At 40.4% G+C, this 14923-nt stretch overlaps 1 protein-coding gene across 1 annotated transcript in view; it reads right to left on the bottom strand.

Annotated features, from left to right (window-relative positions):
• PRTG (protogenin) overlaps window positions 1-14923 on the bottom strand; it is a 78546-nt gene that overhangs the window by 10849 nt on the left and 52774 nt on the right. The window contains 2 exon segments of the mRNA XM_027688477.1: window positions 824-1010; window positions 1534-1629. Of these exon segments, the coding sequence (XP_027544278.1) occupies window positions 824-1010; window positions 1534-1629 (283 nt within the window).

Here is a 14923-nt window from a genome sequence, read left to right as displayed (position 1 = left end):
TCACAAAAAGCAGCACTCCTTGCTGTGCTCCATATTGCACACTAAGAACTTTACATGGTGATTATACTGCGTCTAATCGTTAAGTCAGGAGTTCTACAGCAGGGGAAGTGTTCTTGGAAGAGAAAACATTGAATATTAGGATGGGAACTATCCTTTAAGACATCATATTTCTTATTTAGAAACTCAAGTAAACCGAAGTTTTAAGGCAGCTACACATGGATTCCCTCGTGGGCAGTCACATGGAACAAAGTCCTCTGCTCCCAGACCACCAGAACACCAAGACTAGGAAGACTTTCTTCCCTGTTCTGCCAGTCTGTGGCTCAGGCACTGCTTCTCTGAAAAGCAAGCAATCCTACTCAGCTTTCCCCTGGCAGGGTCCCACACCCTCAGGAACATGGCATTCCCACAATAAAATGCTCAATCCCTCAAAAATCCTCATTTCCAGTCTTAAAATCAGACGCTGGACTAAGTCCCACCTTTACCCAGACAAGCTACCCACAAAATAGGTATTCTCTCTTGTTGAGTTGAAGAACTTAAAATGAAATTCAATCTAGACCGCTAAAAAGCCATTAAAAAATCAAGAGCTAGCCCAGTGATCCAAGGTAAGGATCTCCAGTAGAGAATTAAGCTGTTCCATGAACACATCTTACAAAATCCAAGAAACTGAGCAAGCAGCCACTGGGCACAACGCACAGTCAGTCCTCTATGGGAGATAAAAGTTGTTACAGGTAAAAGACAGTTAAAAGAGGGCAGGAAGAGCAGAACCTGAGTGGGAAGGATGTGGAATTGGCAAAGCAAGGCTCACTGGGAGCTCTGCACTCACGTTTGGAGGTAGAGCACCAGGGAGGCGTTCTGCAGCCCCACGGGGTTGCAGCGCACTGTGTAGTTGATGAGCTGGGCAGATGTAAAGGCAGGTTTCCCCCAGTGCAGGTAGATGGAAGATGAAGTGTTTGCTTTGGCATAGAGGTGGTGAGGAGGCGGCGGAGGCGGCACCATGCGATCCCGGACAGCTGTGTGAAACAAAACAGGAGCAGGAATTATTTCCTGGATAATGTTAAGAAGTCTGAGCCCACAGTTTAGATTCAAATCTGCCCTTACCCAGCACTACCTGACATTCAGACCCAGGAGTCTGGTTCAAGCTACTAAAGATCCCTGATAACCCAACACATGTCACATATTATTTCTGCAGTTCCACTTGTTTAGTCAAAACCAAAGTCAAAACTATCAACAGAGACGAGGGAGAGACATAAATATCTCATAGGATACATGATAGTCACTGTCAGATGATGCAGACAGTCCAACAGGGGAGGGAAATGTGCTTGGCCTATCTTGTTTCTTCAACTGCACTTCACAAACACAGGAAACTATCTCAATTGCAGGACGACCAGGATAGTATTTGTCACAGATATGATCTTTCTGGTTCTCTGTTTTACACTGAATTAATTGATTATTTATAGGTTAAAAACACAGAGCTGCTGGGACCTTGAAACAGCTGAGCTCTTAATAAATTCTTCATGCATCTACAACACTTACAGACACATCCAGGAGTGCTGACTGTTTGGTCTGCCTGATAACCTTCTTCCATACTGTTGTATGCCAGCAGCCTTACATGATACTTTCTTCTAGGATCTGCACAAAAAGAAAAGGAATAATTAGCCTCCAGAAGAAGGAGGGGGAAAAAAAAAGTTTTTCAGACTTCTACAGGTAGTGAAACAACTTGATTCTCCTGCAAGTTTGTTTCAAAACTTGTCTGCTACAATCAGTGGACTGATGGACAGGCTGGATGCCTGGAAGCCTGTCTTTTCTCCAGCCCTGTGAATTCCCCTGCATCTTTTCCCAGACTTCCAACAGCCTAAACAGCAATCAGTAGGAGTAGGATAAGTATCACATTTCTATCTATAACAAAGTCACACCTTCACAGCTACAGAGCTAGATTTCATAGTATGATTCAGCATATTGAAGTGCTTTCAGTCTTTTATTAAAGATTTCTTAAAACAAACAGCAGGAGGTCCATAGAAACCAACATTTGTTTCTGGATAAGCAGGATGTAATGAAGCAGGGCAATCAAAGCAAAGGCAAGAAGACAGGACTCAGCAAAGAAATGGGAAATGTTCTGGTTCCAGGCTTTGAGAGGAGATAAACTGTGAAAAAACAGGGATTGCTAATAATGCTTTGACTAGCAAATTCTGCCTCCACATGTTTCTTGAAAGCTGGCTCTGGCATTCTTAGAGGGTCACTGTTCCCAGCTTAAAGGACCTCCCCATTTCCCTTTCTCTGGCCATGTCTTTGGGCAGCCACATTGCGGTTTGCTGCTTCTCTTGGTTCTGTTAATGACACGCTGGCCTCGATCCAAGTGGAAAATGGCTCCAGAGCAAGGAGTTCGAAAGGGGCCTGGAGCTTTCTGTGAGTGGAGATGTGGTGTGGGTACAGCAGGTGGCTCGGAGTGCAGACCACCAGGGTGGCTGCTTGGCTGCTCTGCAAACTGCTCCCTCACAGGTGTGTTTGCAACCAATCCCTTCCACACAGCCACGATCTGCAAGAGGGCAGCGTTTGCTGCGAGTTCCTATGAGCTCTTTGGGGTTGAGCCAAACTTCACCCCAGTACTGACACAGCTATCGGGACATTCTCCTCTTCTATTGACATGGACCTATTTCTTTCTATTAAGATTTTCAGAAGGTTCAGACATTATATAAGTGTGCTGATCTTGTTTATTTCTTTTTTCCTTGCCCTAAATTACCACAGTATTAACCCTTCTCAAAATAAGCTCTTCTTGTTCTCATTTTAGCTGAGATTTGACATGGCCTCTCATGAAATAAACAGGAACACAAATCCTTGACATTTCTTCACCAGGAATAGGACTGTTGTTTCCATCAGATCGGTGGCTCCCTCTGCAGTCACTGCACCAACAATACCATCTGAACAGCTCCATCTGATGTTTCTGTAAAGGTGGTAGAGTAGTTTCCTAATAATACCTTTTCTAAAATCTTTTGATACTGAATTGGAAAATCTTTTTCTTTTGCAGTTACCCACATCAGCTATAAATAATATCACCAGGTAGAGTTTATATTTTAAAGATTTATGTGTTTATTTTTTAAAGATTATTTTACCAAAATCTATATATAGCTATAAAAAAGGGGGGGGTTAAATTTGGATTGAAGTATTTCTCTGATGTATTTGACACTAATGGTAGAATAGGCAGGAGGAGTCCATTCCCAATTTTTGAATAGATTTTAAAATCACAAGCAGAAAATGTAAGTAACAAAATGTAAAAAAAAAAAGTGTTTTTTTAAACTAGAGTAAAACTCTCATTTGCTTTGAAGGTTTTTTCACTTTTCAGTAGCACTTTAACATCAGTTGTTCCTTGACCACAAATTACAATCAGAGAAAAGAAGGAGATGGACACAAACACACAGAATAATCAAATGTCACAAAAGAAAATATGGAATTTCAATATTCAAAATTCAGAAAGACTGTAAGATGTTATATGTAAATAATTGCAATCTCTTAAAAATTTTCAAAAAATAAAGATGCATTTAAAATCACTGAGCCCAACTAAAAGGATAAAAGTTAAAAATATTTCAAAAGTCCCAAGTGATTTGAATACACAGAAATGAAGTTAACACTGACTTGTTTAGGACTATTACAGCATGCATTTCAGAAAAGCAGAAATATGTATATTCCCAGGCCTCTTAATCTGTGAGAGGAATAAATATATTAGTGTGCAACTGAAATATTCAAAAACAAAGCCAGAATTTAAAAGAAGAAGTCATTGAGACATCTCTAACATCTCACTGGGATTATGCTTTGGAGGTTGTTATTAAAAAATGACTTTTCCCAGTCATTCTCAGAAAACACTTGAGCTCAAGCACTATTCAGCAGGCCCTTGAACAGATCCCACAGAAGCAGGAGGTTCCCAGCTGGCTGAGTGTCGCTGCCTCTCCCTCCCTTCCCGAGTTGCCCGTCCCAGCCCCCCGCTGCATTTCCGCAGGACACGGGATGAGAGACCCCCCAATCCATCATCCTGCCCAGCACCTCCCAAAACCCTGCGCCCTTTGAAAGTGCTCACCCAGAACTGATCATCTTCGCTGGGAAATGAAGGATAGCTAAGCTCTAGTGCCCTGCTGAGCTGAATGAGGAGCCTCTGAGGTCTGTTTATCCTCACTGCATTTTTTTTTTAACTGAATTCCTCGTTAACACTCGATTGAGGAGAAAAGGAAGAATAACGGGATGTGGAAGAAAGGCAAAAAAAAATATAAAATCTAACTCCCACAAAAAAATTCAAATGTCTTTGAGAAAAATATGTTTTTAAAATTTTATTTTAAAGTATCCTTAACACTTGACATGTAGAAGCAGAACAATGTTGAATACCATTCCCTCTCCTGCTCTTGTACAACACAAGAGGTTTCAAAGAGAATTATCTTTATACAGAAAAACCTGTTTAAAAATAAAGTCCCTCAGTTAGTCCCTGCCATCCGGAAAAACAGTGTTATTTCCACTTCAGGACATCATGGTTCAATTGGTACCAAGACTAGTTCAAGACAAAAGCGATGTCCAAATTTTTCAGCTGTCACACATTACTGTTCTATGGCTGAAAAACCATCTGCTGGTTTCTGCAATTGAAGCAGCAGAAGGAGGGAGGGCTGTGTTATGGACTGGCCCAGGGAAGCCTAAATGTTAAAGTCATCTAAAAAGAAGAATGGAAAAGAATTTAAAGAAATTTATGTGAAACTTGCCTCACAGATTATGTGCATAACATGAGCAAAGACCAATTCAAAGTACCCACTGAGATGCCATTCCATGTTGGTCAGAGCTTTCCTATATGTCAAACACAATAATCCAAGATCTGCCACAGATCTGTCTCAGTTCCAACAGACACCACTATTTCTTTTATGAAGTGCTGGAAAATATTTTTTGTCTCGAGTAGCCTCTGTTTGGAATATTTTTAAAAATTTCTGAGTTTCATTTTCAGGCTTCTGATACGATTCACTCCTCAGTGGCAATCCCAGCACACACCTGGCACGAACACTTTCATCTCACAGTTCATCAGCGGGATCAAACATCCAAAGCCAGGCACATCCACAGAGAGAAAACAAACTTCAGGAACCTTCTTATCTTTAACCAGCAAAGGTATCTCGAATAGTTTACACATAAATCACTGATAAAAGATTGGGGATAGCATGGCCACCTGGGGGCTGACAGTCTCAAATTTACTGTATACCATCCATGCACAGGAGGCTTGGAGGCTCAGGAAACAGGGAAGTGAGCACTGAGGCCATCAGTGGTGCTCAGAACAGACCCAGAAGTAACACATCTTTCCACAGATCACTGCTATTCAGAAACAAATTGGGTGCAGTGATTGACTCAACCCATTCAACACACAAATCCAGAGTAATTAAAAAAACTCATATCAAGATTTCATCTCTGCATTCACAAGATTTCTCTTAATAACTGGTAACACCGAATAGTTCTTGAAATTTCTGGCATTTCTTTAGTTGTTGAAGGCTTGTTCACAGACCTAAGATGAAGACGAACAATTCTGTAGCCTATTTATTAATCAGCCTATTTATTAATCAGATGATTTTTTTTCAGTTAATTTGTTTCTGTTGAATATAATTTTTTTTTTTAGTGTTGGCATTCAATTGTTTTAAAACTGTCACAACACCTACAGGTTTTTAATAGGCATTTTTATTGTTATTACTTAACAAGGACACCAAACCTGCACCATTCATATAAATCAAAGGCACTGATGTTGACAGAAACACACTAGAGCTAATTCATAAATGTTATTACATGAGTGCCTCAAGCACACAGAGACTGTCTTAGAAGACATTATAGGCTGGATGTGATAAGTTGGAGTAGTTTCACACAGTTCAATGGATCTGCTTCACACCCCCTTTTTATGTAACCAAAACCTGTCAGTATTAAGAACACAAGAATAACAGTTTCACCAGAGGCACAAATTTCGCTTGTGGTAATAATATTCCTATAAAATAAGAGTGGGAAAAAGCTAAGAATGCCTTACATTTATTAATTTCAAACTACCAAAATAGATACTGTCCCAAAAATCACTGTTTGGCAATTTATATCGGATCAGCCTCATTTTCCTATGGCAGTTTTTATAGGAAGGTCACTGCTCCACAGTGATACTCCTCCAGATCCCCATGTCCTGTCATTCACTCTCCATAAAAACGTGCAGTGAGCCCTGCAGATCCAACCCTGGTAGGTCTTTCAGCAGAGAGACACATGGGGGAGCCTTCTCTTTGTTTTGTGAGTTGGAGTTGGTTCTGTACCTCACAGTAAAACTGGCAAAGTTAAATACTGCAAGTAGGAGCAAAAAAAATTAAGTTGAACTATAATTTAAAACACGGATTGTAACTTGGAAAAACATTAAACATTACAGTAGCTGAAGCTCCAAAAGAGGTTGGATGACAATGATTTACTTGTATTACTATATCTCTGAGATATAATCTTAGAGATTAGGTTCAGCTCCTCAGGAAGCAGACAGGAAGCTCATAGCAGTTACAAACAAATTCTTCAAGAAAAATACTACAGTGCACTCATGTTCCAACCCTGGTGCTGTGACAAGTCATTTCATTCCCCAGCATGGAGGGAGAACCACAGCTGCTCAACTGTCTGGACATGAGAAACTGAGAGAAACTGCAGAAATATCATCAAGAATTGAGACTTGATTTATTGGCAGTTCTGTTGCTCTACGTTTCATTGGAACATCCACATTTTATTGCTCAAAATCATTCAGTATCCTTTACTACTGCCATCAGCCTTGCTTCTATGTAAATCTTTCATTTCTCTTTCAGTGAGGGGTGAACTTACTACTACAGAGCAGCTGTCAGTCAGAAATACTCATATTCAGACAGTCACATTTCCTTTCCCAAAACTTAAGATTTTAATATGTTCAAGTGACGTACATTTATTAGTTAAACATGAATTAAACATTCAGAGCCTAGTTTTGAAAATCTAGGACAATATAAATGGTCCAGTGAATACATACACAGTGGTAGGCAAAAGCAACCACAGAGTTGATATTTTCTCATGTCAGAACTAGTTTTAGTGTGTATTCATGTATTCTGTGGAATTTCACTGAGTTACTGTCTCAAACTTAGCTCTTCAGTTCTTCTAAAATATTGAAACAAATACACAAAAACATATAAAACAATCTGGCATTGTTTCTGACCCTTACAGGCCTCTCAAATATGTCCACTGAAAACCCAGGTTTTGCTGGGATGACTGCTGTAGCAGCTACCATTATTTGGGGGAATGGCAGGGAAATTAGAAAATAAGATTCTGTTTTTTGAAGCCATTTCCCTGGTGATAAAGGTGGCATGGAGAGAGGAAGGAACATCTCTCCAACCACCACAGGTTAGTTCCATCTGGTGGAGTTACACCTCACGACTGCCAGGTGGTGTCCTCATGCACTTCCAATGGACACAGCTGGGAAAACCAGAGGCATCAAAGATTAAATGCCTGTATTCACAGTTAAACAACTAAAAACAGAAACATGCCTGTAATCACTTCACAGCTGGTGAAGTACTTTATCATGCAACAACCTCATTCTTAAATTACCGAGATTGCACAGACCAAGCTTTTAGAAAAAGTTACTAAGAATAAAGTCACTTGCATATTCACAGTGGAACAAAAACTCCACTCTCAATATTCTATTACAAAATTAAAACCCTCTAAGACTAAAGCAGCATGACACCAACCAGGGAGCCAATGAAAAATCCTAATTCATCCTCTCTTCTCAAAAGTACACAGAGAAATGCAAATCCCCTGATTACATTTTAACAGCACATTCAAATCAGTTTTCTGCAAAAGACCAATGTGCCTTTATCCCATTGAGATGTTGATAGTTTGTCTTTATACAATTCTTCTGATCCAGGTAAATTTATAGCAGTAAAGATAAGTATAAAATCTGTAACAGCAAGTTCTACGACCACACTGGACACGTGAGACACACCCTGGGTCACTGTGCATTCAGCTGAAGCTTACATTGAATACAAAATGAAGAGTCCTGAATCAAAAGTGTTACAAAGTCCTTGCTGGTCTGAACACAGCCAAGATTTTGGCTTTCTGGCAAATGCTTCAGAGAAAGCATCTGTTTACAGGCTACTTAGCCAAGGTTACAAGAGAGTGTAATATTGCAACCCCTAAAAGCCCTGTCATTGTTTCTTTCAGCTGCTGCATGTTTGTGAAGCTCTGAAGGCCTTGAAAGGAGCCAGAGCAGAGCCAACAGGTCAGGGCTAGATAAAATTAAGAAAGAATCCGAGGTCAGACCATGAAAGAACTTTTTTTTTTCCATCCCTCCAGAACAGTGAGTCCACCTCCAGCAGCCTTTCATTCAGTCCTGATAAGAAGAGACAGCACTACACAGTTTGGGTTTCAGACATTTTTAGTCCTCTTTGGGGAGAGGAAAAGATAAGGAAGCTGAAAGAAAGTGGACATTTTACTATCATTTACTGTTGGAACATACTTTCATACCTGTTTCAAACACCCCTGTTCTCAGCAACTTAGAAGGAAAATATTGATAGAAATGAAAGTACTGGGGGCTTTGTTCTTGTTTCTGAAAGAATTGGGATTGCATTGAATTTCTAGAGAAAAAACCAAGCAAACAAACAGAAAAGTTCAGTGTCTTGGTGTTTTGAGCCAAGTTCAGTGACTAGAAACCTAGAAATAACTTCTGAAGATACAGCCAGTATGGCAATTCTAACAGCTGGGGAAGGCGATAAGAAAATTTTTTCAGTTTTGTTCTAGCTTACATACAAAATTTAAAATAACACTTTCTTTCCTTTCAACTGGAGGTATCAAAACCACAGTACATTCAGAAGGTTGAAAAAAATGGTTGTTCTAAGGACAAAACTTCTGTGCCCAAATGTCCATTTTTAATTTAATCTTTTGTGCTGCTGGACTTTTTGTGTAAGCCACAGCTCCATTGTTGGGTAGTGGTCCGGCTGGAGAGCTCATTGGTCTGGTTTGCCAGGGTGACTGTGCTGCCCCCAAGCCCATCCCTTCAACACAATAAACTCCAGATAATTATTCAAAGAAGAGGCCAGCAGCATGGGCTGCTCTGACATCGGGTCGTGGCCTTTGACATCGAATCTGGGGCTAGCCAAAGTCTGCTCCAAGCAACAGAGGGCCAGGGGAATTATTAAGGGGGAAGGGTGGGAAAGGAAGAGCACTGAGAAATACTATCCTTAAAAATGTACTTTTGAAGCAAAGTAATGTAAATACAGCAGAAACTTATTAGGAAAATAAGCAAATACATTTCACATATACCAGGCAAAAGGGACAGAGAGAAGCACATCAGGCCAAACAGTAACATAAATCTGGGAAGCAGAAGGATGATACAGATTCAGGGCTGTTCCTCTCACAATCAGGTATTCCCTCTCAGATTTTCAGTACTGGATTTTATTTCTCTTTTCTGAAGAATGCCCTTTTACTTTGCTTGAGTGCATATGATTAACTAAATAAACACAGTTTAACAACCTTGTTCTATTACTGCTTTTAAAATCTTGTTGAGCCTCTGGATATGCAATTTCTAGGCATTATTACTAGCTTCAAATAATAGTATTTAATTTCTTTTATTTTTAAAGGACTTAAAATTTCAAATGACCACACATTTTAAATAACATCCTTTTAATATCAGATTAAAGTAGTTTGAGCGCTTACAAATTGCCAGCATTTTACATCTCATGGTTTCTTTTTCAATTTGAAGGTAACTTTAAACAGTTAGATGGAACAAAGACTGCCTGTGATACTCATGTTTTCCTTTGCAAACCAAATAACTGAAGTAGAAACTAAGCGATTTGTTCTTTGTACAACATTGTAAAAGTTTATTTTGGTAGAAACTAGAACATGCGACACATGTGAATTGATCCAGCTGAACAGTCTGGCTTTCCACGGCTTTGGATGGCTCTGGCTTATTTGTCTAAATCTGAAAAGGGTCTGTATCCCTTTTGTAGCTTTGCTCTATCCCCTTAGAGGGCCCCAGGACAAACAACACCTCACACCCCCTTGCAGTAAAAACATCACCTCTCCTACTGCCCACCATCAGCAAGAGCAGCTTCATACAGAAAAAAGTGCTGGGGGAGGGCTGGAGGGGCAGGATGAATTCCCAGCACACGGCATTTTGGCCTTTTGGAAAATGCCTTTTGGAGCCTAAGGAAACGAGAAATACCTAAATGTCTCTAATCTTTTTAAAATAAGTGAAGCAGATGCCGAGGATTTTAAGCGTGCTCGATTTCCTCACCGGCACAGAACGTTCCCCCTCCGCCTGTAAGGTCTGCCACCAGTCCCCATGTTTCTCATGTGTTTCAGAGAACTGTTAAACTGCACAAGCAAAAAGCTCCCTTCCAATATTATTGTACCAATGCTCTCTAAACCAGCAGACACCCTTATGTTAACTAGCCTGGCTCACCGTTTTCAAAGTGAGCCCTCAAAAGCTAACTTGAAAGCAATACCAGAGGCCTGGACAAACACCTAATTTTGATCTTTTGTGCTCGTCTTTTCTTCTGAGAGACCTTTTCTTTTGTTGCTGCCCAGTGGAAAGAACACAGCTCATTGGTCCTGCTTTGAAAGATGAGAGCACTGCCCCTCAGTCCACCCCTCCAAGCACAATCACTTTAATGGAATTATGTAGAGAGGCCATCTCTGGAAGAAGAAAGGGAGGGCGAGGGGGGAGGGAAAGAGTGTCCAAAGGAACCAGCAGAGCCGTAATTACCCCAGTTACTAACACAGATATGTCCACTGAGAATTCATGCAGTGGTCCAAATAGGATGTGCCATCCCATACAACAGGTTCCCTTCCATACAGCAACTGAGTGACAGAAAACAGTGAATCAAACATTACAGCAGCGGGTCGGGAGAAAATAAAAGCAAATCACACACACAGTGCTGCTACAAATGCCTCAAAACAGGAGTGTGCTATAAAAGGTTCTTTTCCATAACATGCAAGTGACTGAAAGGATGATCTTCCCAGCAGAGATGAACATTTCTGGGTTGCAGACTGGAGGAAAGTTTAGACAATTTGCCCTGGCCTTCATGCTCAGAAGAATGCTTCCAGAAGATGTATCAAAACACAGTGCTGTAAGCACTCCACCAAATTTGGCTTAACATCTGCTTAGGTACCAAGCTCTATCATACAGTCAGTTTGCACTGATTGCCTGACATCCAGCATCACCTTACAAACAACACATTTGTACACAATGACAAAGGCAATCTGTTCACAGCGCCCAAACTTTCCCCTGGAGCTACGATATAAATTTTCTTTCAGAACCAACATTTTCTGCTGGTCTGTCATGGACTCCTCATGCCATTTTGACCCTTTTGTGCAGCAAAATGAAAACACTATCTATCATTACTTGCACCACAGTGACTTTGTAGGAGGTGCACAGTTTCATTGCAAAAACATCTGTGGTCTGGTGACTCAGATCTCAAGCTTTAGGAGTTGTGCTGTTCCAAGAATGACTGCAAGATGCAGAAGTTTCAGGCAGGGCAATTAACAACCAGTCTGGCTCTTTCCTCCTTGAGAGTGCAACAAAGAACTGCACCAAAACACACTCAACTTGCTAGATATAAAACAAGTCAGTCATGACAGGAAAACAAACAAAATACATGCAAGTGGAAACCACCACTGTATTTTTCTTAAGGCAAATGTTGGCTGCATGGACCATATCCAGCTGCAGCTGTAATTAGGGCCCAAACTTCAGTGGGATGTTCTGTTATTGCAGGTGTCAAGGGCTATGTCTGCTTTTGCTCCCACAGCATTCCCTGGTATTTGTTGGACACAGGTAGTGGAGGTGCATGACCAGACGGACAGACAGACACCTATCCACACCCTGTGTCCACACACAGCTGTGGGAGCGCAGAAATACTATTCTACAGGCTCCTTGCAAATGTAAATAAAGCAACCACTTAATGAGACTCAAAATTTGGCACTCATTTGTTGAGCCAAACGTGGGTAGAGGGGCAAGTTAACCCAGAGAGCTGACAAACTTTATAGAGAAATTGCCAACCTGACCCATTTGTCATGGACTGCCAGCTAGTCTGGTACATGTACTGCTTCTAATGTGACAACTCTCATACTTCATTTGCTGAAGTTAAATTCAGGTGCATTAAAACAAAAAAAAACTTAGAAAAAAAAAAAGGCTGCCATCAAGCTTCCTTTGTACATTACTTTTAATGTAAAGTATTAATTGAAAGTCTATCATATAATGCTAAATATTTGCCAATTACACACATTAACAAACCAGGAAGGGGGGAAGACAGCTAATAATACTTGTAAAGAGTTCCCCTCAAATGCCTCAGCTCAGCAGATAATTGCACCTGGAGTGTGATGGTGTAAGGACACAGGTCTCTGTTCCCTCAGCCACGGGAGGCATTGCACTCTCTCTCTCCAAACATGAACATGTCCCTTACTTTTCCCTCACTATCTTCTTAGCAGCCTCATTCCCTACAGTCTCTCTCTGACTGGTTGCACATCTTTGACATTTAGCAAGGGTATTAATTTTAATTACCTTTAGATTATGCTGAACCACCTTCCTAATGATCTGGCGCAGCAGTTGTTATTTTTAGCCTTTACATTTTCATACAGCATATCCCAAACTTCTAAAACATGCCCTGAAGAAAATTTCCATCTGTAATGACAATAAAAGTACCCAGGACCCACTGGCTCTAATATTCACCAGTGTTATATTCAATGGTACACTGTCATGACCGATTCATAATGATTTTTGTGGTATGAATTAGCACAGAAAAGTTTATTGAAAGGACACAATAAGTGACCAGGCAATGAAGCCCGATAAACCACATACTTACACTCCTTCTTGAATGCTTTCAGTATGCTTAAGTTTAGTGAAAATGCCCAACTAGAAGGCCGGGAGAATCTGCTTCTCTGTAAAAAAATCATGACTTTTCATCTCCACACTGATTCCTACCAGAACCATCTTGTGTTCATCTCTTTCCATGACCAGACTCTTCTGAGATAATTTATCAGGAGGATTACTCAGTCCATATTAGCGGCAGCAGCTGTGCAAGTTAATGTTGTTGTTGGTTTTAGTTAAATAGATGTTAATGGTTTGTTTGAAGACTATTTAATTAAGACCAAATTTCTGAAACACTATTCTTGAAAGCACCATAGACAAATCTTGCAGGGGGTGTAAAAGAGGTCAACATGTGCAATCTGAATTTGGACCTAATATTGTCAGGAGCTCAAATTCTTTATACAGAGTAATTCTCTGAACTGTGGCCTGAGTACCCTTCCACAAAGATATAGTTTAATGTCCACACAAAGAAGTATCTAAACAAGAGTAGCCCAAAGGATTTCAGCCTTCCTGAAACTTTCGAAAATCTTTTGCTCTTCTGGCTGACAACACAGCACCTACTATTTACTTTCTACTTTGTGGTGTTTTATAAAGACAAAAATGTATCTTTCCCCCACTGGGAAATGGATTACAACATTAGATGTTTTTAATGTAGATGTTACTTACTAGAGGTAAAAACCACGGTACTTCAAAGGATGCCCAGAATAACAATAACAACATGGAAAAGAAAACACAACTTTGCAGAAATTGAAAGAGAATTTTACTGATTTGTCCATTTCTTCACAAATGTTTCTTCATAGGTGTAAAGTATTTTCAACAATTATATACTTGGGAATTTGGTGCAAATTTTTCCTTTAAAGTGTTTCGCTTTAACTTTTTTTTAATAAACAAAATCACTTCTCATAGTAAGCAATGCTACTGTTGTCCAAATGTTTGACCACAGACAAATTGTAATGTCAATCTTTTGCCTTACCTACCATATTTTTTGAATAGTTCTGTGAAGAACAAGAATTGAATACATGTCAAACATTGTGTTAACAAACTGAAAGGTACGGAGTGAAAGACTAGGAGACTACTCATAATCAAGGTTATTTTTGTTAACTTTCCTAATGCACTTAAGATTTAAATCCAAGCTATGTCACGATCTTGATTGAAAAAAGGAGAACAAAATTATCTTGATGTAATTCCTCTGCATATGAAGTTTATACAACACTTAGAAAATGGAAAGCAGTCTGACTGATTGCTTAAGTAAAATAAACACACAGCTACTTAACTCTTAGCTAGCTATCTTCCTTTGTGCAATTAAAAGAGTTCTGCATCATTAATTCAGCTTTACAAATGCTGAGTTGAGCCTGCAGTTTGATGAGCATTTTAAAGCAGCATTAGCCAACGCTGCTGCTGACAGAAGCCAGCCTGCTTCCCCTCAGCCCCAGCCACTCACTCCTGCCACAGCCTTGTTCCACTTCCCACCGTGTCCCTGTGCACCCTCACCACTGTCAGGAGCACAGAGGAGCAGCACGAATTAGCAGGGGCAGGTACACAAGGAGTGTGGGGTGTTTTCTTCCAAAAGTGCCAGCTTTTGCTACTTCACAAAGTTGAACTTTGATGACTTCTGAGCGCTGAGCAACATCCCGAGGCAACAGAGTGAGCCCCTGGCTGGGACACAACACAGCCACCAGGAGCCTGTTTCATTTTACACAGCCTGGTGAAACTGTGAACCTCAAACCTACCCGCACAAAAACTCCAATGACTGAAAAACTGGGTTATGAATTTATTAATAAAAGACGTTTCCCTCAAGGGGGAGCTGTTATCTAATAGACTGAACACAAAGCTGGAAATCTGGACATTTACAGCTCAGTTCTGTCACTGATTTCAGAGATATCATATCACACTCAGGTTAAACCATCAATACCTGAGCAGCTCCATAAAAATGGCCCTTCTCCTCCCTGTGTTTCAGGTACCCAGTTTGTAAGACAGGACAGTGAACACTCTTCACCTGTGAAACTCCCAGGAATGCTTACGGAGTGCTGGAAAAACACAGCACGTGTTCTTAGCACAGACAGATGAACACACACGTGTTCTTAGCAC

Source organism: Neopelma chrysocephalum, unplaced genomic scaffold (genome assembly GCF_003984885.1).
Source record: "Neopelma chrysocephalum unplaced genomic scaffold, ASM398488v2 Primary Assembly neopelma1_75, whole genome shotgun sequence".
Lineage (NCBI taxonomy): Eukaryota > Metazoa > Chordata > Aves > Passeriformes > Pipridae > Neopelma > Neopelma chrysocephalum.
This window is presented reverse-complemented; position numbering and strand designations above follow the sequence as displayed.